At 46.7% G+C, this 24,877-nt stretch overlaps 1 protein-coding gene across 3 annotated transcripts in view; it reads left to right on the forward strand.

Moving 5' to 3' along the window:
* Positions 1-207: 207 nt before the first annotated feature.
* CYFIP2 (cytoplasmic FMR1 interacting protein 2) overlaps positions 208-24,877 on the forward strand; it is a 126,528-nt gene continuing 101,858 nt past the window's right edge. For 2 of the 3 annotated variants that reach the window (XM_084763955.1, XM_084763957.1), the window contains exons 1-3: positions 383-511; positions 22,271-22,410; positions 24,468-24,557. In XM_084763955.1, coding sequence (XP_084620081.1) covers positions 22,294-22,410; positions 24,468-24,557 — 207 coding nt within the window. In that variant the 5' untranslated portion in view covers positions 383-511; positions 22,271-22,293. Of the gene's footprint in view, positions 230-382; positions 512-22,270; positions 22,411-24,467; positions 24,558-24,877 lie in introns of those variants that run through there. The other variant, XM_084763956.1, reaches the window with a different exon arrangement.

Below are 24,877 nucleotides of genomic sequence, written 5' to 3' on the forward strand. Positions count from 1 at the left end.
CCAGCGTGTACCTGGGTCTGGACAAGATGCTTGGAACAAAACAGGCAGTCGATAAAGATGGAATGGATAAATGACTACTCGAAAAAAATTTGACACCAGGGAGAAGCGAATGGAGCTGAAGCTTCCTTCTGGGATGGCAGGTGTCGCTGGTGAGGAAGGCAGCAGCAGGAAAGTCATCCCTCCTTCTCCACCTCCAGAGTTGGGAGGCTGGATACCCTAAGGCAGGAAGGTATGGCTCCAGCGCGGCCCTGAGAGCAGGAGGTTGCAGGTCAGGGGTTCGCAGGGAGCCCCTTGCCGCAGCCATTTCCGGCTCTTTGTGTGACAGCAGCCGCGGCAGAGGGGCCGGGCAACTGTGGCCAGGGGAGGAGCCGCCGCGGGCGGAGGGGCGGGGCCGCAGGCGGGGCGCGGCGGGCGGCCGGCGCAGCAGCCGAGCAGGGCTGAGCATCCTGCGCCCCGGCGCGGGGCCCTGCGGTAGCCTCGGGCCCCTCCCCTGGACCTGTCACCGAACCAGGTAAGGGACTCTCAGGGACAGTGGAGTTGATGCGGGGACCGAAATGCTGCCTAGGCGGAGGATGCGCTCCTGAGGATGCGCGAGGGGCGGGCGCCACGTCTCCCAGCCCGCTGGGGGCGCTTGGCTCTGCGCCCGAGGCTGCACGGCCCCAGGTCCCTGGAGGCCCAGCTGCAGGCCCCACGCTGCCCTGTCTCCCTTTGGCTGTACCGGATGCCCTGGGCAGGGAGCGTTTCCCAGGAGTCGTGGGTACAGCGCGGAGCTCTGCGCGGTGACTGCAGCAGCAGCAGCAGGTGCGTGGCCTGGGCCGGAGCCGCCCGCCCAAAAGACAGAGATAGTCTCTGGGACCAGGGACACCCGCAGGGGACACGAGCCCAGGGGGGCCCACATCCCTGCGCCCAGGTACTTCAGATCGCCCACCGGTCCCCGCCTCTGCGGTCGCAGCCACCGTCACTCCGCCAAGGCCAGGGAGAGCTGCCTGGGCCCGCCTGGCAGGCTGTCGGCTACAGGGCGCCCGCGGTGAACCGACGTCGGGTGGGGCCGGGGCCGCAGTGGCGCGGTTTGGGAGAGGAGGGCTCTGATGAGTCTGGAGGCATGGCTGACCTGCTTCGGCTGAGCGTTCTGGCCTATGCTAGCGCCTCTCTCCTGGTTGACTGGGGGAAGAAAGAAGGTGGGGTGACGGAATCCTGGGGGACAAGGTTTCCTTCATATATAGCTGCCCACCTGTCTGTTGTGGGATATGGCCACATCGCCTCCAGGAAGGTAAGCCCTCCTGTGTGTACAGGAAGGGAAAGGTAGCCTGTGCCTAAGGGTGGGGGCAGGGAGAATGGTCCACCCGAATCATGGTTTTCTACTGCGACTGCCCGTGTGCTTTCCAGCCCAGGGAACCTGACTTTGAACTTGGCTTGCCCCAGTTCCTTAATGCCCACAGCCCCACAGTTGAGCAGGAAGACGTAGGGGACAGACTCTTGGCTATTGGCTCCTAACCATTTCTACCGCTTGCCCCCTCCCCTTAGGGCAGGAAGTGACCAGCATTACTCTTGGGCACAGGCGCTGCTAGAACCCATGCCTAGCACACAGTGCACCGCCCCCCCACCCCCCGCGCCTTGTTGGAGGAAAAAAAATATATAGATTCGTGTATAAGTCCTTGAAGGCAGTTGTCCCTCCCACCATATCCCCTCTGTGGCCTTCTCCCCCTCAGTGCAATGCTCTGTGTGTCCCTTCTCTTCTGTCAAACTCTCTTGAGAAGGGAACCAGTGAGTGGTGTTTATCTTGAAGAGCTAAATACAAAAGGTTTTCCCATTGGATGCAGAGCAGGTGCTCCAGGAATCATGGGATCAGAAAGGAAGCTATGGCTAGGAGACATTTTAATAGGAATCAGAGCAAAGTCAAAACATTTGGTCTCTCTAAAGGTTGGCTTTCAGATGTAAGCTAGATGTGGGAGTGGGTACTGTCTTCAAAATGACATATCCAGCAGCTGTCAGCTTCATACTAGCTCAGGGCCTCTTTGGCCTGGTGGGCAGGAATACTGTAGGAGTGGGGGGGGGGGCAGGGGTTCCTGTCACCAGAAGGCTTTTGTTGATCACCGGTCTCCACTTGTGGGGTGTGAAATTTTCCTATAGAGAGTTCCTCGCTAGAGCTAGCTGCCATCTGCCCTGACGGTTAGGAGCCATAAACAAGCACACTGCCACTTACAAAGCACCCCACCCCCCACCCCTGTGCCTCTGGCTACTTGTGTTTGCTGAGCCCCAGGCCGGTGGCATTAGTTCACTAAGCATCTTTATTATATTTCCTGGCTAGTTCTGACTGGTTGTATAGGAGACTGCCTTGTTCCCTCGGTGGTGGAAAATGGAAAGGAAAGGCATGATTTAGGCGTTGGGCCAAATGTGGGGGTATACAGCTGTATAGGTTTGGAGACTTTTGCTCATCAGATCACATGGAGAAGTAATTTAACGACTAGTGGTGCCCCCCCCTCGATAACAGAACATGTACCCTCTGATTATTGTGCCCCCTCTGTGTTCAGTGGGCCTCTGAGGCTGTCATTGACCTGAAAGCTAAATTAGGTGATGAATAGGCAACAAGCTAATTAGCATTGGGAACAGCGTTGCTGGAAAACAGTATAGGGCTCCTGTCCTCACATTTCGGCCTCGGCCTCGGCCTCCATGCTCAAAGAGGCTTCTTTGGGCCACTGTTAGCCCCAGGGTTCCACCAAGAGCTTCACAAAAATGGCCTTTTTGTGGCCTCCATGTGGCCACCATAACAATGAGTCTATTTCTTTACTGGCAAGTATTAATTATTCACTTACAGTTGACGAAACCAGACGTCAGTCACCTCATTGGAGCCTTTGTGAAAGGCCTTTGGTCTTGTCAAGTTGAGACGCAAAGCCATATCTGGGGTCCAGCGAATGGCCTTGCATTTTGTCACTGGAGGTGCCTGGTGGAAAGCAAAAGCGGCAGTATGTGCCTTGCAGGCTGTGAATGGGAGGCCAGCTGTGGTGGGGGAGGGGCTAGCACATCTTTGGATGCTCTTATTAAATGAAGGATGCATGAAAGTGCTGAACAGAGTGTGTGCGGCGCACAAGTGCTCTCCTGTTTGTGTCTTTGTTGTTGTGCAGCGTTACTCACAAGATCACTGAGAATCCGGTTCACACGTACAGTCCACTCACCGTCCTGTCTGACCTCTCCTCTTTCCGGCCCTTAACCTGAATCTTGCTTTTTCAAGGGGACTTGGTCTGCCGGATCAATTCCGGTACGTGCCAAAAACATTGGGAAGGCATGTGATCAGGCGAGGTGTCAGCCAGGGTTTCACCTGGCAACTGCTGAAAGCGAATGTGGTAGAACTTGAGTAGGCAGGAGGAAGGGGGTGGGAGCAAGTGAGCAGAGGTAATTCTCACATTTCAGCACCCAGCGTCCGGGGAAGAACTTCTTCCTCTGTGTGTATTCAGCATTTTGCAACCAATTCAAAATGTCAAGGGCAAGCCTGGCTTTACTTCTGGGACGGGCGGAGCAGCGCAGTGAGCTCAGGACGTGGGATTTCTCCTTGACTTGCTCTGTGCCTTTCACGTGGCCGCTGCCTTCTTGACTTTTAACAATTAAGCCATGGAAGGCATTCTGTTTGGCCTTTTACCCGTCTGTCACCACCAAAGCCCCTGGAATGAGATAATGTCTGTGAACCCCCAGTTGGAGAAGAAGTCATGGAAAGAGGAAGAGAAGGAGGCTCCTGAGCTCGGCTCTTTTGGATGGGTGCCTCCGTTCCTAAAGGAACTATTTATTAAGTATATTTTGAGTGTCAGTTTTAAAAGCTGAATCTGTGGCTTCTCTGTATCTTGGAGCCAAAAGGAAACTGAAAGGCACTTTGTGGCTCACAGGTTCTACAATGTCCTTATCCATAGAAAGACACTTCAGGGTTCACTCAGTGTGTGTGTATGGGGGGGGGGGTATATCTCCCAGGATGCAAAAGTTTGGACAGTAGCTTTGTAGCTATGGCTGTTGTACTGAGGAGTGTGTGTGTGTGTGTGTGTGTGTGTGTGTGTGTGTGTGTGTGTGTGTGATGTACCTCAAAAGACATCCACTTAAGCCCCCTGCATCTTAGATCCTGGCAACAGAGGAGAATTGAATGCAAATTCTTGAGAGAAATGGTTTGAGAGGACAGAGCTGAGTGTAGCCGACTTTCTTGAAGGACTCACTCTACCTGGGTGGCATTTTGAAGGCCTCCTGTCAGCTCAGAAGCAGTGTGATGACAGAGGAAAGCAAATAGAACCTTCCAGAGGAAGAGACCCAGTGATGACCTCATTAGTGGGGCCTTTAGATTGGGTGCTGGCCTCAGTGAGCGGTCTTCTCAGAGTAGAAGTTCCAGACCTCAGTGGAATGGAGGAAACTTTGTATAGTTGTTTTCAAGTGAGTTACTTCTTTTTTTGCTGTGACAAAATACCTGATAAAAAGTAGCTTAAGGAAAAAAAGGATGCTTTTGGATCACAGTTTAAAGAGGTATAGGCCATCACGACAGCAGGAGCATAAAGCAGCTGGTCACATTGCATCCTGAGTCAGGAAGTAAAGAAAGATGAATACCAATTCTCAAATTGTTGTTGTTATTATTATTATTACTTTTAAAAATTGTATATGAGTGCTTTATCTGCTGAAGAAGGCGTCAGATCACATTATAGATGGTTGTGAGCCACTATGTGGTTGCCGGGAATTGAACTCAGGACCTCTGGAAGAGCAAGTGGTGCTCTTAACCACTGAGCCATCTCTCCAGCCCCTATTATTCCTTTTTTAAGATTCTGTGGATCCAGCCCATGGGGTGGTGCTACTCACCCAGCACTAAGGGTAGACTTCCCTTCCTTAGTTGAGCCTCTCTGGAATCACTTCCAGAATTTAAATCCTGTCATATTGACAATAGTGATTAACTATGACAGGATGTGAGACTTTCCATAGAAAGTAAAGGTGGTGGACCAATTTGGAAATGTCTGGAGACTCCCTAAGTTTGGAGAATTAAGAAGCAAGCTGGGGCTGACGGGGGGGGGGGGGGGACCTACCCAGCATTCCCTGAATGTCCATAAGATTAAAACAAGCAAGCAGAGACTGATGCATCAACAAGCAAGCAGAGACTGATGCATCAAACAAGGACCGTGCGTGGAGAGGACCTAGGCCCCCTGCTCAGAGGTAGCCAATAGAGAGCTCAGGCTCCATATGGGTCCCCTAGTAAGGAGAGCAGGGGCTGTATCTGACATGGATTCTGTTGCCTGCTCTTCGATCACTTCCCCCTAGCGGGGTAGACTTGTCAGGCCACAGAGTAAGAGGATGCAGGCAGTCCTGATGAGCCCTGATAAGCTGGGTTCAGTTGGTAGAGGAGGAAGGCTCCCCCTTTCTGAGGACTAGGGGTGGGGGGAGGAAAGGGAACCAGAAAGAGACAAGGGAGAGGGTTATGATTGAGATGTAAAGTGAATAATTTTTTAATTAAAATTAAAAAAAAAAAAGAACAAACAGGGTAGACCCTCATCACAGAGATCCATTATCTCAGTGTTGAGGGATACCAAGAACTCCTTTTCAATTTGTGCTTTTAAAATGTGATGCTTTAGGATTGGCTTCCACAAATAGTGGTAAGAATTAAAATCCAACGGTCTCCACTCATTCCCCCCCCCCCAATTCTGTTACAGCTCCATGTGGGAAAAAGCTATGATGATGCTTCTTATAATGGGCAATGCGACTGTAGCATGGGAGAATTATCTACCGAAGTCTTCTCAGATTCGCAGATGAGTAAACAAGTAAGGCTTCTGTAGATGCAGTGCCTTGAGGGACCATGCGATAGCTTCAAATTCCTCTTCCTGTTCTTAAACCAGAAGATGTGGATTTGGGTCATTGGCCCACTGCAATCAACAAATCATTAAACATTGATGAAATGTGCTGTGCCCAGTGCGCCTCCTTCTGTGCCAGTCCGAGGAGTCAAATTCAGAAAAGCAGCCGATTCCTGGCTTCGGTGGGAAAAGTGGGATGCGAGGGTGTCAGAGGGTGGGACATAGTGAGTTCTACACCATGCTGTCTGCGGGAAGGTGCAGGAGCGTGGCTGCTGTGAAAGGGACCACCCAGTCTGTTCTTATTGTTTTAGTAAACTGGTGTACATAAGGCCTTTCATGCCAGTGTGTAGCATATTTTCTAGCATGTTCGCCCCAGTGCCCTTCACCTGTTCTCCTCCCACGTCAGTCCCCTTTGCTCCTCTAGACAGTTTTGCTTCTGCTTTCATATTTGTCTGTCCATATGAGACTTTATGCATCCTTATAAAACCGAGGACCCACAAATAAGAAAAGATGTGTGAACGTTTGGCTTTTCTGAGGCTGACTGACTTCTCTTGATATGATGAGATCCAGTCGCATCCATTTTTCTGCACTCGACATGATTTCATTTTGATGGCTAAAAACTATTCCACTGCATGCATGAGCCATGTTTCCCTTGTGCACCCAGAATAGGGTGACCTAGATTTGGGCCTTGACACAGGCCCTCTTCCTTGAGAAGATGAGGGGACAAGCCACAAGCTGTGGCAGTAGTTTGAACAAAGGGACAAAGCCAGGGTGTCCTTGAACACACTGAGGACCCTGTACACTCCGGCCACCATGGGCAGATGGTCCGAACTGCGGAAGTGTGGCTTGAACAATGCTCCTTATATGGAGGTAAATGTCCCAGCTAGCACCAGAATCATTTGCCTACGGGTTGGAAAGGCCCAGGGAGAGTAGAAAATCAAATACAGAGAGTCTTAACTGGTTGCTTGCAGTTTTCCATTTTCTTTCTTTTTTTTTAAAAGTCTGTGAGGCATATAGTAGTCACATGATTGTGCTTCAGTGCCATACTCTGCAGAAAGGAGGAACACGTTAGCAGTGAAGTGGATGGGGACACTTTGAAAGCTCTCCTCATGCGCTCTAAAATGTCGCTTGTTTGCAGTCCTCAGTGCTTAAGCTGTGAGTTGCAACAACTTCTACAACAGACTCCAACATCATGGTTGAGGCTACTAGCATGCCAGCTTCTATCTATTTTCATGTGTGTGTGGATAGGCACATATGTATGTGTGTGTGTGCGTGCCTGCGTGTGTGTTTGTGTGTGTGCAAATGGAGGTCATGGGTCAACCATGCAACCACGGGTGTCATTCCTCTGGATGTTTTCCACCTTGTTTGGATTTATTGTTGTTATTTCTTGTTTGTTGTTGTTAATTATATTGGATATAGTTTGTCGTGGGCCTGGAGCTCACCAATTGAGCTCAGCTGGCTGACTCGTGAGCCCCAAGGATCCACCTCGGGGTCCTTATCTGTCCTCACCTCCCCACCATTAGTGTCACAAGCAAGCGCCACTAGGCCCATCTTTTATTTTATTTTATTTTTAAATATGGGTCCTGCAGTTCAAACTCGGCTCTGAATGCTTGCACCACAAGCACTTTACCTACTCAGCTGTCCCCCAGATCCCAATCTCCTTGTAGAGCAGGTGAAAGTGATTTAGGAGCCTAAGTCAGTCTCAGATGGAGCCGTGGTCAGGTTGCAGGTCCACGGTGATGAAGGCAACGTCTGCATCCTCCAACCCTGAAAGTGCCCTTTTGGTTCTCTGAGCAGATGCTTCCTTTAGCTGGAGCTTCTGAAAGCTTGCTCCCTCCCCTCTCCACATACAAGTCTCACTAGGGTTCCTCCTGTGGCAGTGATGCCCAGTGGGGGCAAAGTCAGCTGGGTACCATGGATGGATGCCCTCCCCTCCATAAAACACTGGGGAAATGTGGCCCTGAGCTTGTGGTATCTGCTTACTTTTTTGCTTGTCACCAAAAAGCCTTCCTCAACCCCACTAACACAGGAAGCAACTGAGAAAAAGTGGCCAGTGAAATAAATAGCAAGCCCTTTACCCCAGGATGGTCCTTTTCTCTGCTTCCTTGTAGAAAAACAAGCAGAGTAGATTGGCTTTCTGCAGGTGCTCAAATGGAGGCTGAATTAGGCTTCTTTGCTCCACCCTCAGGTCCCCTGAGAACCGACTCTGCAGGTGACAGGGCCTCTGCTCCCAGGGGATAGGCAGTGAGGTACGTACTGGCCAGGTGTCTCAACCGCTCTGTGGGTTGTTGTCTTTCAGAGTAAAATTTAAAACCCCACTCAAAACAATACATGCACATGCTTTTGAAAAATAAAACACCGAAAGACTAGTAGTCCAGGACAGTCCTGCAGAGCAGGGCTTCCCCTTGGGGCTGGTTCTTCAATAGCTGCATCTACACTCTAAGGTGTTTACACTGCTGCTCCCAGCTTATCTCTTGTTGCCATGAATGAATGAAGATTCACTTGCTTATGTCACAGCCTGTCTTCCCAAACCCATTTCCCGATCTACTGAGATCTGTTCTTAACCTAAATCACATGTAAAGCATTGATATTATTAGTGTCTCTTTGATGAGAGCAAGAAGGCTAAGTGATGGTATTTTTTTTTCTTATTCTGCATTTTGTTTCATTGGAAAATTAGAATTTTTCCCCCTTAATGTCAAGTTAAATGTCAGTTGCTGCATCAGACTCTGTCTTCCCAGATTGTCCTCACCAACCAAATGCCTGCTTGCAAGAGCTGTGTCTCAACCCCAGTTTCTGCATCACCCAGACAGGAACTTTGTAGGATAACTACTCTTATTTGTGGTTTATTTTGAACTTCAAAAAAATCTATCACCCTCCTGCCCCATCGGTTTCCTATCACCTGAGAAGTCTTTTCTCCGGAGTGGGACTGCTGCAGGAAACAGTGAGATGGGAGCTGCCAAGCAACGGGTGTGGTTGCCCACCTGTCATTCCAACCAACACCAAAGAGGCTGAGGCAGGAGAATTGTTGTGAGCTCTAGGCCAGCTTGTGCTACATAGTGAGACTGTGTCTTAGACAGACAACAGCCGGGCAAGGGAGAGGTGTGGTTGCCAAGCCTGGGTGTGGATTTGGAGGAAATCAGTGGTACTGCTTAACGAACGGCATGAAGTCTCTTTCTGGGATGCCAAGCATGTTCTAAAGTTATCAATGGTTGTGGCTGCACAGGTTTGTTAGCTCTTACAAACTATGGAACTCTATGGATTAAATGGTGAGTTGTCAAGTACTCCCACTATGTCTTAACAAAGTTGCCCCCGCCACCCAGGTTAGTATTTTTATAAACCTGTGAGTACAACATCCACAAGTGGGGTACAGAGTGAGCCACAGATGGAGCAGGAGACAGTGGGAGGGACAGAGTACAAGACACCCCCCTTCCTGCCCCATAGAGCAGCCCCTAAGTTGCCTGTTCATCCATTTTGTGTCTCCATAGATCTAGACACACTGTATAAACGGACTCACACAGTGTGGGGCTTTTTGTTCTTTGCACGGTGTTTTCAAGGCTCAGGGGTGTATTTAGGATCATAGCATGGATCTGGATTAACGTCCTTTCTATTGCTGAATACTATCATATTGTGCAGAGGTACCAATTTTATCTCTTGGTCAGTTGGTGGACATTTGGAGTGCTTGCTTATGCTTCTGGAAGGTTGTGCATACTGTTGCTATGAATGCTCATTTACAAGACTTTAGGTTTATTACAGGTTATACACCTATTATTTGTTTATTTATGGGCTGTGTGTGCGCGCATGTGTGCCAAGGACCAAGCACCCATGCTATATAGCAAGTTTGTGGGGGGGGGGGTCAGAGGACACGGGTCAGGAGTCCGTCCTCTCTCCTTTCACCATGTGAGTCTCAGAGATTAAACTCAAGTCATGAGGCTTGGCAGCAGGCGCCTTCACCTGCTCAGCCATGTCCCTAGACGCCCCCCCAAAACTTCATTTCTAATCTGGCTCCTTTTATTTACTTTTCTTTCCTAGCTATAATCTCTAGTGTGACACTGACTAGAAAAGGTAAGAGCTGAGGGTTTGTCTTAGTTCGAGAGGGAAAGTGTTTTGTTGTTCCCCGCCCCCAAATCTCCCACCACCATTAAATCTGATGCTGACTAACTTTTCTTTCCCTGTCCTCCATTGACCTTCTCCACCCACTGATCAAATCCTGAGTTGTAGCTCGTATGAATTAGACACACACTCAGGGAGCCTGGCTTAGAGCAGGGGAGACAACGTAGCAAAGGCTTAGGAAGCTGTCATACATAGTAGTACAAAGGAAGCAACGTGCAGGTTCAGTGAGGCCCAAAAGTAATGAGGCTTGTGTGGGGCTTCTCACTCACAGACAAGGATGCCATTCCCCTCCGTCTCTCCCAGTTCCAGAATCCTACTGACTGTATATGGTTTTCTGTGCCGTGGACCACAAGATCGGTGATGCCTCTACAGGATGTGGTGGTGCTATAGGTGGAGTCCTTGGCCCTGCACCCAATCGCACAGCTTTCTAGACCTCTGTGGTCCCCTCCCTGTCTTGCATTGCTCTCTTTCAGTCTCTGTTTGGCTTGCTGCTCTCTCAGGGCCTGGGCAGCTCCAAGCCTATGGCTTTATTCTACAGATTAATGTCAGGCCTAGCTTCTTAGACTGTGGGTCGCAAACCCATAATGGGTCAAGGACTAAATCTGGCCTCCATTTAAGGTTAAGGTTTCTGAATGTGCTACAATCAAAACAAACCCCCAAATCACACATAATGAGTCTGAGGTGTTTGGGGGAATACCCGTGGGGATTGCATTGTGCAGCTTCACTGCTGCCTTGGTTAGGGACACACATGCACTTTTTACATCACATGCCAATACAGTGATTTTTAAAGATATGTTTATTCCTGGCCAGTCGTGACACATACCTTTAATCCCAGTACTAGGGAGACAGAACACAGTGGATATCTGTGAATTCAAGGCCAGCCTCATCTACAGAGTGAGTTCTATGACAGCTAGGGTTACATACAGAGAAATACAGAGAAACCATGCCTGTGTGTGTGTGTGTGTGTGTGTGTGTGTGTGTGTGTGTGTGTGTATTTGCTTACATGTATGTCTGTGTACTATATGCATACAGTGCTCACATAAGCCAGAAGAAGAGCTTCAGATCACCTAGTACTGGGGTTATTGACAGTTGTAGCTTCCATGTGGGTGCTGGGAATCGAACCCGGGTCTTCTGGAAGAGCAGTCAGTGCTCTTAACCACTGTGCCATCTCTCCAGCTCCAATTGCAGTGGGTTTATTTTTCAGTGAGGTTCTATTTATTATAAGAGCAGGATGGTTTAATTACAGAAAAGAAAACCTTTCAACAGCTTCCTGCTGTCACTCCTCAGCACATAAAAAATCAACACACTATCGGGCTGCATTGTGCTAGATGCTCTATTGCTAAAATTGCTGTCCGAGTCACTGCGTTTGGGGGGAAAAAAACCTGTTAAATGAATTCTGACTTGAGATTAGGACAGAATTTTCAACAATTTCTAAAATGGCTCTAAGCATGCTTTTGTTTGTTGGTGTTACTTGTTTCGTTTTTTGCTTTTGTTATTTTGTGATATGTACTTGTGAAGTGGTGGTTTTAGCACTGACAGCCAGACAAATCAAACTATGGGTAAACCGAAAATCATTGATGATATCCTGCATCCCTCAGTGTGAAATATTTGACTAAAATTTAAGCCCTTATATAAAAATAAATCTGTACAGGGTCCAGGGAGTTTGGCGAAGGGCTTGCAATGAGGCCGGAGAACTAGATTTTTGGATCCCCAGGACCTGTGAAGGTGCCAAGTGGGGATAGAAGCCAGGAGACAGGGTCTCCTTCTAGTAAGCTGCCTAGCAAGACTAGCCAAGTCTATAAGTTCTGTATTTGAGAGATGGTACCTCTGTATGTATGGTGGAAAGTGGTTGTGGAATACATGCATCATCGAATTTGGCCCTCCACATGCATGGTCTCACACACACATGCTAACATACATGGGGAAACACATGTACGTGTATATGCACACTACACGCATTCCTCACATCAATATGCAAATTTCTTTCATCTTTGATAAGTGATAGCATTTTGTGTATGCCAAGAAACTGTTTGAAAAATAAATGTCCTTAGGGTTTGTTACCAGTAAACATTTGATTTGCATACCAGTTTCATGTGCCTGTGTCCTCAGAGTCATGTCTACATTTCTTGGGTTGAAAGAGATCATAGGGGAAAAGATCTAAGCAGCCTCACTGTGGGGCTCTGAGTGGTTCCCATAGGGTTGACAGCTGGAAAGCCTGACCTTTGTCTACACAGGCTGTTCCTGTACATGCCCAGCCCACTCAGCTGAGGTTGTGGCACACTATGGAACTCCTGTAAGATGATTGTGCATACTTGTTTTCCTGCTCAGCACGTTCTGAGGTCTGAAGGGGCTCCGCTCCAGAGGACACTGGTTTCCTGAACCCTGGAGCTGTACCTTGCCATGCCCACCTTCCATGCCCACACAGCTTCCTGCCACGCTCTGCTACACCCAGGGTGGATGGGAAAGCAGGCTGTGCCCTTGGGAGTCTGCTTGCTCAATCAAATGCCAGCCATTTTATCTTAATGGAGCTATCTCCCTTTTAATTATTTGATATCTTAACATATATTTGCATAATATTTTCCTTGTATATGTAAACATATGTGCTTACATATGTCTATGTATGTCTGTGGGCATCTGTGTGTGTGTTTGTGTGTCCCCTAGCTGGACACTAGACAGATAGGGAAAATGTTTCCTAGCCTCTAGATATTTGTGCATCTCCCAAATGATGGTTTCCAAATCTTTCCAACTTGGGAGAGTTTTGGTCCCCAGGAAGGAAAAAAAACAGCCAAACTAGGAAGGTGGTGATGTGCTTAGCATTTTCCGAAAAGGCACAAAAGCAGGCATGACCTAAAAGAACACAGAACTAGAAATGAAAGATATCCTGTGTACAGGGCCTCTGCCAATCACTAACATGAATGAAAGCATTTATTTCTTAGTAAAGGTGACCTGGGAGAAACATCAGATAGTAGCTGCCCTCTTCTTGAATTTGTGGGCCAGGGGTGATGGGAAGTCAAGATGAAAGAGCCGTGCAGAACTGACATCTTAGTGACAATGCCTGCCTGGGTTGGGGAGTAGGGCAATCATGGCAGTGTTTAGTTACTTGATGGTTTACCCACCATGACCGTCAGTGCTGGGCAGTGGGCAGTGAGAAGCCATTACTTTAGTCTGAGCAGAGGGCTATATTCCCAAACGAGCCAGTTTGTTATTGTTGATATTTTTGAAAACAGGAGGTTCTAATGTGGCTGAGGCAACACAATCAGGAGGCCTGTCCCCTTTAACCTTTACAAAAAAGTAGTCTCACGTAAACCAGTCTTTTAAAAAATTCAGTGCGTGCCTGCGTGCGTGCCTGCGTGCGTTCGTTGGTTAGTTTTTGTCAGTTTGACCCAAACTAGAGTTACTTTGGAAGAAGGAACCTCACTTGAAGAATCTCCTCCATCAGATAGGCCTGTGGGCATGTCTGTGAGGTATTTTCTTAATTGCTAATGATGTGGGAGGGCCATCCCTAGAAGGGTAGCTGAGCAAGCCAATAAGCAGCATTCCTTGTGGCTCCTGCTTCCTGGTTCCTGCTTCTCTTCCCTCCATGATGATCTGTAACCTGTAAGGTTAAATGAACAGAAAACAAACTGGGGGAGTGTATATGCACATGTGTGAAAGGCAGAACAACTTTGGGGTTTGTTCTCTCCTTTAGGTGCCTTTATGTGCATTCTGGGAATTAAACCCAGATCCCCAGGTTTGCATAGCAAACGCTGGGCTGAGCCAACTTGCTGCCCCACCATGTTTTTTCATGGCGTTTATCTTTCTGCTCCCCCCTTCTGCACTTGTGTGGCGAGCTCTCAGTCTGCTTTAGAGAGTGGAGGCTGCAGCACTTCGTGAATCGTGACTAAGAGCCCAGTAAGCTGATAATTCGTACTTTAATCTTCTGACACTATTTCCTGGATGCTTAGTCTGGTGCAGGCTGCCTTGTTAAGTATTCTCTATGCTGTAAAGTTATAAAATGCTCAGACCAAAGGATTGCATATTTAATCCTTTATAAGTATTGTAAATATTAATATACACTATTATAAATTGTGGTCCTTTTACAAATAAGGAAACTGAGGGTAAAAGAGGGAGGGAGAGAGGAATGGAAGGATACAAGTGAGGAGATAACAGTTGAGATGTAATCTAAATAAATTTTAAAAAATAAAACAAAATAAATATGAGGATAAACAACAACAAACAAACAAATAAGGAAACTGGGATTGGATTCCAAGGGGCTAAATAACACAATATGATCTAGTGGCTACTCTGCACTGAGAAACTGGTTCCACCTCGGTGCTATTCTACCTTGGTAAAACTGCCCTTCTTTCTCATTCCTTCCAGAAATTGTCAAAAAAAACATAGCAGTGAGATTTTGCTTTATCTGTGAATAGGAAATCCTGCATTTTCAAAGCCAGGTTCTCCTAGCTCCCATCATGCACTGGTACCAAGACTCACCCTGTCTTGCTGCGGTCCGTCAGTCATCTGAGCCTTGCAGGTACTGCATCCCCTCTTAGAAGCAAAGTACTCATGAGCTCATAGCTGATATTTCTCCTGGGGTAGCCAGGCCACAGGCTTTGTGCTGCTTAAAAAGATGCTGAACTGAACTGCCCTAAACCCTCAAACTGAGAGACTGCAAGTGCATGAGGTAAATCAGGCCTCTAGTGAATGTGATGGTAATTCATCACTCTCTTTTCCAAAATGACAGAACAGCCACGTGTGCATGCACTGAACACGTGGGACTGTTCTCACATAGAAGGATGCATAACAGGCTGGGCCTCCGAGGAGAAAGGGAAGGCGGTGTTATGTAAACATACTTTTAATTTATTGACTTTATCAGGAAGCCCACTTAATGATTTTTCTTAAGAAAACTATGGGGTGCTACTATTTTGAAGGGGAAGTCTTAAGGGTTATTATGGTAAATTAATGTTTTTGGAAGCTTATGAAGTCCTGAAGAATCCTAGGTTTTAGGGGAAAGGTGAGAAGACGGATCATGGTAGATGACAGGGGAGCCAGGGAAGACGGGAGGGGGGAATTCCAATGAGAACTGGGAGTTAATACACTGAGCTGGAGGCTTTCACAGAAAGTTCCAGATAGATATACAATTGGGTAGAAAAAAAAAAATAAGAGACATCTCCATACTGGCATTTTAGTCTTGCTGGTTTTCAAAATTAGATTTAAGGTCAAAAGACAAATTACATGAATCAAGAATCAAACTCAGATCCTAAGGTTTGGCTGCAAACCCCTTTACTTGCTCACTCCTCTCACCAAAGATTTTGTTTGATTCCCCCTCACATACCTCCCACCCCACCCTTCCTCCCCCCAACCCTCCCCCACTTCCCGTGTATTATTGGGAAGCAAACCTCTGTATCACACTGTTCCTATTTCAGTAGATATTTCTAGAAAACACCTTCAAAGCATACTTCTGATACTACATTACAGCTAAAACAAAAGCAGTTTCTCCCTGGTATCAAGCAGTGTGGTCGGAATTTGGTTTCCAGTTTGTTTGTTTGTTTGTTTTTCTACGTGTTATAGTTTTGTTTTCAGGGTGATGTGTTCCAAATGGTCCAACCAGGATCCAAACAAACATTGTGTCGGAGCACAGAATCTCACAGCTCCGCACTGCTGCACTTCTTTTTCTACACCCCCACCCCCCCACACCCTTCAGCTTACTTGTAGAAGACGTTGCTTCATCCTCCATGTTGATTATGTACCTGTGATGTGTTGCAATGTGACTTGAAATCAAAGGCCTGAAGAGATTCTAGCTTTCCTCTTGGGTCCAGCATTCTCCCTGGGTGATGGTCTATATATCCATCAGACAGCAAATGTTCACAATGAAAACACTAAATGCTTTCATTTAGTGTTGCTGGCCCTTTTGAGGACCAGTGCATAGATCTACTTATTCATTAGGGGTTGGAAAGCAAAGGTGCACTAGTCAGTGTTGTCTCTAAGAAAAGAAAACAAATTATGTCTCTTTTCTTTTGGATTGATTATCCTAGCCAGCAGTCTGTTTTGTTTAGGAAAGGCAACTTACCTTTTTGTGTTTTTCCATTTTCAACATAAAAGTTGGATGGCAAACACAGTTCAAGTAATGAGAGATGGGTTTTTTATTTGGTAAATCTATGGTCTCCGTGATGTAAAGACATTTACTCTTCCTCTGGTCTACTACTGTAGTGAGAATTTTGTAATTTTGGTTTCTTTAAAAAAGAGAGGGGAAAAAAAAGAATATGTCAATATTCCAGGTGTGGGGATATGAGGCTGCTTCACTGGCTATGATTTGCCTTATGCTCTAGTCAGTGTGTGGTTTTGGTACCTGCAGATAGTTTCTGCCAGTGTGTGATGTTTGGAATGCGGGTACCTTTCAGAGGATATATAAATGCTAGGGCTCTGAGAGGCAGGGTTGCTGCTGTTGTCTGGGTTAGTGGTTGGTTGCTATTTGTCAAGTATTCGTGTTCAAAGAAATGGACAAAAAATAATTAGATAACCTGGGGCCAAAGATCAAACTTGCCCCAAGGAACCGAAACCCCTAGCTAGCAGGAAGTAGTCTCTCCCTTCTATCCTTTTTTCTCTCCTACCTTTTCTACCTAATAAGGATGGACAGTGGTGGAAGAGAGAAAAAGCCCACAAAGTCATAGTGAACACTAGCTACTCACTGTAGCTTGGCTGATAAACGCTTACGTGTTCCCATCCTGGGAGAGTGGAAGCTAGACTTGGGGTCTCTTCTGGATCTGTTGCACACACAGCCCCAGTATCTTAAGCAGGCAGCTTCCTTGCTATGTCAGGAAAGTTCTTAACCTTCCCGGACATCTCTTGCTCCAGACTTGGACTCATGTATCCAATTCCTTAGTAGAAAATCATATTTGCAGACTGGTGTCTGAGCACTGAAAGTGTATGTGGCTCATGGGTCGGGATTTGCTTCTAGGTCTTTTTGTTGGGCAGAAACACACACTGATATGTATATACTTACGTTTATACATATAAATATCATATTTGTATCTGTATATATGTTTATTCACATCAGTGGGGGCTTGGTAATGTGTTTTAATTTTGGATATAAATCTTAACATATGTGCATGTGTACACATGTATTACCATGGGACTAAGTTCTTCTGGGCACTTCTTATCCATAGCTGTGCTAGTTTCATTTATATTGCTGTAATAAAATATCTGGACAAAAAGCAACCCGAGGAGTAAGAGTTCGTTTTAGCTTTAGTCCATCTCCTCGGTGAAGTCACAGCAACAGGACCCAGAGGCAGCTAGTCACACTGTACACTCAGAAGCAGAAAGAAATGAATGTGTGCGTACCCCCTTATATCGTTTGCCCTGCCTAAGGAATGGTGCTGCCCATGGTGAACTGGGTCCTCCCACATCAGTCAACTCGGTTAAGACAATCCCCCATAGATATGCCACCAGGACAATGCAATGTAGACAATCCCTCATTGAGTCTTTGCTCACGGGTGACTCCATGTTCTATCATGCCCACCATCAAAGCTAAGCAACACAATACCTTTTCCTGTGGTATTTGGATTTTAGTGGCTCTCTCCAGTCATAAATATGTGTCTCCTTCAGCCGTGTCAAGGATGTCTTAGTTTCAACAACACCAGGAACACATTTCACAATCACTCATTTACTTATTATAGCTCTGAACATGTTACTGCAGTTCACCTATATGGCATTGAAAATAAAGTGAGCTTTTTTGTTTGTTTTTGTTTTTTGAGACAAGGTTACTCTGTATAGTCTTAGCTGCCCTGGACTTGTTTTGTAGACCAGCCTGGCCTCAAACTCACAGAGATCCTCCTGCCTCTGCCTCCCGCAGTGCTGGGATTACAGGTGTGCGCCACTGCACCCGGATGAGCTTGTTGTTGTTGTTTTTAAGTTATATTTCATTTTTAAAATTTTATTCACTTTACATCCCGATCGTAGCCCCCTCCCTTGTACTTTCCCCCTTTATCTTATTTATGTCATTCTTGGGATGTACCCCAGCAGGATCTACCATCGGGTTACTAGTTTAGAGCCTGGAGAGACGGTCCAGTGGGTAGGAGTACTTGCCACACAAGCACCCAAATAAAAGGCCAGGCACGCCTATAATACCAGTGCAGTGGGAGACAGAGACAGGAGAATCTCTGAGGTTTGTTGGCAATCAGCCTAGTCCTGGGTTCAGTGAGAGACCCTGTCTCAAAGTAGTAAGCAGAAAAGGTAAGGGGTAGGAGATCTAATGTCCCTCTTTGGCTGTCAGAAACACCTGCACATACACACACACACACACACACACATACACACACACACACACACACAAATCATAGAATCACTTGGAACCGTTCCTTTTTGTGTGGCTCTACCAACAATTTGATCACATACACATTCGTTTCTTTCCTTTTCTGTTGGCTCTGTTTATTAACAATTAAACTTTATTATACAACCCAACTAGTATATACAAGAAGGAAAAAAAGGTTAAAGGGACAGAAGATTAAAACCTCTTGGAATCCGTTCGGCAGGACGGGTCCTTAGGTATCTCAGTCCCACGAGCTGGTCTGGTTCTTTTTTCTCTCTCCGCGCCTTCTCTTTTCTCTTCTCTATCTCTTTTCTTTTTTCTCACCACCTTTTCAGTCACATGCAAAGGGCGGTCTCCTCCTCCCTTCGAGGGTCAATTAGGAAAACAATAGCCACGGTGGGGTTCCCAGGTAGGCTTTTTGAATTCCAAGCCCAGGAAGGCTCTAAACAGTCTCTCACAAGGTATTTATGGTGTGCCCCAAGGGTTAAGCCCGCCAAGACTGTTTCCACCTGTGACAAAGCTTAATCTTTCCCACACTTTTCTTCTTTTTTTAGGGGTTTGCCTTTTAAGTTTAAAGCTTATCTTACAATCATGTAAGAATCTAGAAAACCCGGTATATTCAAAGACTCCTAGACTATTTCCCTGACTCTGTAGGCCTTACCCTTCAGCAGTCTTTATATAGCCTGCCCTTAAGTCCTTGTTTCAATAAATGTGTTTGTGTGTATGTAGGCATCCTCCCCCTGGATAAATGGGATCATGTGGTACACACACACACACACATACACACACGCACACGCACACGCACACACACACACATCCTTGGGCTTGCCACTGCTTTGTCTTATTGCTGGCCAGGCTTCCCTGTGGAGGGCTCCAGCAGTCCCATGGTAATGGATGTTGCATTTTGTTTTCAATCTTTTGCAATTGCACATTGTACATCCAAACCAACAGTGTGATCGAGGGCTGGTTCTCTGCAACCTGGCCAATGGCATGGTGACCATAGCAGTTGGATTCAGTAACTGCAGTCTGGATTTCTTGCTGCAAATGAAGCAGGATGCTTTTGAACAATGTCACCCTGGCCTTAGGGGTGGAGCCCTGGCAGATACTAACAAAGCTGTGTGTCTGACTCTTGGTGCAAGCACAGCCAAACACTAATAGCGTGCTTCTTAGTCCTGAGTACGAGCTCACCTATGAAGCAGCATCCCCATGGTGCATGACTGAAAGGATATGCAGGCAGGTGAACGCTAACAATGTCTGGCACCAAGAATGCTTTGTTGCTATTGTCTGACATAATGAAGGGCATCGTTGGGCTTCGCCGTTGTAGATCATGTATCTATAAATCATTACCCCTCCCTCAAGCGGACTTAATAGAAATGTGGGAGGAGCTGCAGAGATGACTTAGAAGTCAAGAGCACACACTGCTTTTGCAGAGGGCCTGAGTTCGGTTCCTATCACCCATATCTGAAGGCTCACAACCACCTCCTGCTCCAGGGGCTCTGATACTCTCTTCTGGGTTTCACCAGCATCTGCATACATATGCACGTGCCCCGCCCACACACACACAGCCACATGTGCATGCACATAATTTTTAAAATATCAATACAAGAATAGTAATGCAAGGAAGCAAGGCTTCGCTGTGGCCTGCAGTCATGCTCCTGTAGCCCTGAGCACTACACCTAGAGCTTAGTCGAGATGGGAAGAGAGGCAGCAGAGGAGGTCACTGCTGAGTCCCATGTGTCCTTGTTGGAGGCTGGCTGTGCCACTAGCAGGGTACATGCCCAGGAGGTGTGTTTCGAAACTCAGTGGAGTGTGAATTCCAGTCAGCTGCTCTGGAGCAAGCAGCCCAGCCCCCATCTGCCCACTCAACCTTGGACCTGAAGGAAATACCTGTTCGCAGCGTGATCGTGGGTATACAGTCCAATTCTTTGTAGCATCTAGACCATATGTACATGTCCAAGGTCCCCATGTGGCCTGGCATTGGACACTGCTTTTCCTAACAGGACACAGCCTCTGACATTGAGAGATTCCAGCCTTCAAACCACACTCCCCTGCGTGGGGGCTGGGCTAGCACAGTGGCCCTTCTCTGAGTGCTCTTATTCACGTAGTAAAGGGTTGGCTTCATTGTCACTAATCTTCCTGTAAGTCTTGGGATGTTGTTGTTGTTGTTGTTGTTGTTGTTGCTGCTGCTGCTGCTGCTGCTGCTGCTGTTGACCTCTGTCTTATTTTGTTTCTGTCTTTACAATGACTGGCCCTCCTTGCCTCATTTCTTTAAGACTGAGCTTTTTATCTCTTTAAGTATTTGAGTGCAACACCGGGATAATTAAGTTCTACGTTAAAGATTTGTCTTGTTTTTATTCGTGTGTGTACAGACGAGAGCACCAGAGTCTCTGGAGCTGGGGTTATAGGTGGATATGAGCCAACCAACCTGGATGCTAGGGACTGAACTTGGGCCTTCTGAAAGAGCAGCAAGCACCTTTGTCCGCTGAGCTCTCTCTGTAGGCCCAAGCTCTGCTTTTCTTACCTTCAGCTAGATGTATTTGAGACTTTTATTCATGCTCTGAGTTCTAAGTAATGACCACTTCTGTTTGACTCACTCCATTAGCTGAGTAAGTTTTGTGTATGTGCTGGTAAGTTTTCAGAGGAGTGGATTTGGTTCTGGTTTGCACCCTTGATTTCTAATCTCGTAGCCGTAGTAACTCGTGGCGCTGGTTTGAGGGATGCAGTTTGAGAGGAGCCTCATTATGTAACCAGGTAGGCCTACAACTTGCTATGAAACCTAGACTAGCCTCAAGTTACTGATTCTCCAGCCTTGGACTCCCAAGTACTGGGATTACAGGAATGTGTTACCACACCTGACTTAAGATATCATTTCTGGAGCCACGAGAGCCAGAATTCTGCCAGGGGCAGCCTGGATGGCATGGCAGTGGCCACAATGTGCCCTGAGGGTGCCACCCCAAGGTGTGCGGTATGGTACGGGGCATCGGTGCTGCTGGACCAAGTGACAGAATGTCTTGGGGAAATTTTTCAAAAAAGGAAAAAGAAAAAAAAAGATTTTATTCCTGGAGGCTACTTATGAGAAGAACCCAGTTCACACACTAAGTCATTCGGTAGAAGTTTTAAATCAGTTTTCACATGTAAATTTGTATTAGGAAATGAATCTTCTGCTTGCTGGGTGCTATATTCTTAAAGTAGCAATTACCTTGAGTTGGCTAACTGTCCTGCTCAGTCTTTTTTGCTTCACTACCCGGCAGAGTTATCATCCATCCAGCCACATTCTGCCTAGGTCCAAGACCCAAAATTACCTATGAAGAGTTGATTGCTTTGGTGTGGTCCATAAAATGTCCCCAGGCCAAGGGAGACATGGCAGCTTCCTCGTTGCTGCAAGCAGAGCTGGCTTATAGGAGTTAACAATTGTACAGTCCCTGCTTAACTAACCTATAAAACCTAGGCCTAGGTGTCCTTGATCGTCCTGGCTGCTCCGTCATGGATATTTGCCCTGTACTATTGTCTAAGAATGGGACTGATGATGTCCCTAAGAAGAACAGGGGGCCTGGCTGTGTCTCCGGGCCCAGCATCAATCCAGATTCTTGCTTACTTGATCATGTGGGTGTCACATTACTCTTTGGAGCTGTGTTTCTTCACTGCTTGTCTGGGGCCAGAATCCAACGTGGGGTGAGGCTCAGCCAAGATATCCTCAAAATATATTTATTATTCATTATTTGTGTGTGTACATGATGTAGTGATATGGGGGTACATGATGCCACTGTGGGTGTGTAAAGGTCAGAGGGCAACGTGTGAGAGTCAGTTCACTCCTTTCACCGTGTGGGTCCCTGGGATCGAACTCAGGTTGTCTGGCTTGGCAGCAAGCCCCTTTACCCACTGAGCCATCTCACCGACCCTGAGACTAAGATTTTGAAAGGTGTAGGTAGAAGACGCCTGTGAGGAGAGTGGCCTTGCTGACTCTTGACACTCTCCACCCTCCGTCCAGAAGGGGCTTGGACAGGGTGAGGCCAAAGGAAATATTTGGTGGTCCCTGAAATTCTCCCTTGTCCTTCTGCTCCTTTACCATCAGCGTGGAAGGCAGACACTGCAGCCATGACCACCCACGTCACCTTGGAAGATGCCCTGTCCAATGTGGACCTGCTGGAGGAACTGCCCCTCCCAGACCAGCAACCATGCATCGAGCCGCCGCCATCCTCCATCATGTACCAGGTAATGGAAATAGTCACCTCGGGTGGAGAGACCTGGAATCCGGAGGTCCTGGGAGGGGACCTGCCCTCACGTGCAGGGCAGAGGAAGGCGATATCGAGAAGGTGAAAGGTCAGAAGTGGATGGAGTCCCTACGCACTCTAGGGAAGCAGTGGGGAGAATAGATTAACTGATAAGTGTGTGCCAGGACCATTTCTCTCCCCTAGGGAGTGTTTGTTGATCTATTCTGATCCCAAATCCCTTCTGGGCTGTTCCTGTTGCTGCATCACCCAGCTTAAGGCACCCCTGATCTCATGAATTAAATATCACAATTTAGAAGCCCCTAGAGTCTGCCTGGGTAATTACTTTGCCTTCATGTGTGTGACAAGAGCTCACACAGGACCACACGGCAGCTAGTGGCTCAGGGAAGTGGGTCACAGTTGTTTGCTTTGGCCCTAGATCAGATCTCATGATAAACTCCATCCCATTACACACAGCTATGACCCTGGCAGGCCTAGTGAGGAGGGCATCCATGCGGCTGGAGGCAGCCTGGCTAAAGCCCCTTGTTTGGGTGTGCCAGGCTGAATGCCATGTTAAAATAATGTGTTACTTTGGAAATTGGGGCTGCACTGGATCTTTTTGCCAAGTCTTAGATGGTCAACAATGACTAAATATAATTGTGTGTGTGTGTATGTGTGTGTGTGTGTGTGTATTCCATTTGATAGTTAAATGTGTCAGTCACATACTTGAAGATCATTTCCTAAATTTGATTTATTCATACCTTTTAGCACAGATTATAATTAATTGTACCAAGTATATTTTTATTTTAGTTATAGAAATGTTTTCACTATAAACAAAATGAAAAAAAGCATAGCATAGAGATTTCTTATAACAATATACCGGTCTCTGTGTATATACACCTTTTGTTTGATTAAATATATATTTATATATGTTCTTTATATATATTATTTTACTAATATATACTAATATATATTTTACTAAAACAGGAAAGCACACACACACAGACACACACAGACACACAGACACACACACACACACACACACACACACAGACACACACACAGACACACATGTTCTTTATATATATTATTTTACTAATATATACTAATATATATTTTACTAAAACAGGAAAACACACACACACACACACACACACACACACACACACACACACACACGGCCCCCCCCCATTCTGATTCATCTTTTCCTTAACATTTATTGTGGAGCCAGGTGAGGTGGCTCACAGCTGTAATCCCAGCATTCAGGAGGCTAAGGGAAGAGGATTGCTATGAGTCTGAGCCCATCCTGAGCTACAGAGAGAGATCCTCTGACTCAAAAGTAACAGCAACTGAAACTTCTCCTGTGGCTCCTCACGGCCATCAGTGCAGTAAGGCGGTGGTTTAGAGATGACCCACTTGTGTTTAAGCGGTTCATGATCCTTCCTGGTCCATTGGACAGACAGACTGACTGATATCTCCTTCAGCTTTTGCTGGGTATTTTCATTGTTTCCAGGTTGTTTTTTAATTTTAAAATATTTGCCGGTGGCCTGACTTGTCCATCTACACCTGCGCACCCTCAGGCACCTGTGGCTGCTTTGCAGCATGAAAGCCATGTATACCTTGTCTTTTAGCAACTGTTTGGCCTTATATAGTTAGCTGGCAGTACAATTTCCTTGTGCTTGAACTTTTTTTAAAAGAAAAATTCATGATGACATGTATATAAAACAGACTAATTTCAGTACCTTTATCACGTGAATAAATTGCCAACATTCGTTAGTAAAGCCTTACTAACTGGAATTAAAAAGTGTCGATCTGGAATTAAACATTTACTTCTGAGGCTTGGTTGAGTGAGACCCGTCAGTGATGAGAAGCAGATGTTATCCAAGTGTCCTCGGCTGAGCTGGGGAGGTATGGGGTAGTATTTGAAGCCATGGGGCAATAGGCTTCATAGAAAGTTTGTGGGTTTTCTTGGCAGCTGTTCGTTCCCTTGACACCCAGCCAGGTTGGATGTATTTTCTAACAACCAAGTGAAATGTCCTCCTGTCCTTTACCTCTCTACAGGCTAACTTTGACACAAACTTCGAGGACAGGAATGCATTTGTCACGGGCATTGCAAGGTACATTGAGCAGGCAACGGTCCACTCCAGCATGGTAAGTCTCCGTGACCCGCGTGTGCAGGCGCACACCCAGCTGAAGCAGGAGGAGCCGTGGGAAGCTTCCTGTGCCAGGCCTTTACCCAATGTGCTCTGCCTTAGTCAGCTGACCTATGACCGTCCCTTCTGAAAAATGTTCCTCATAACAATGACAGTGACATGGCTTAGGAGGATATCACTATTGACTCAAGGAAGCTGCTGGCCTAAATCACTCATAAATGGAGCCAGTCATTTTCCTATTTAGGGTTTGGCCCTACAAGGGCAGAATTCTCTTCTTGCCTTTAATCTTAGGGGAAATTAGCAGAATTCTAGATTCCT

The sequence above is a fragment of the Acomys minous genome (assembly GCF_964271855.1).
Source record: "Acomys minous genome assembly, chromosome: 16".
NCBI classification, from domain to species: Eukaryota; Metazoa; Chordata; class Mammalia; order Rodentia; family Muridae; genus Acomys; species Acomys minous.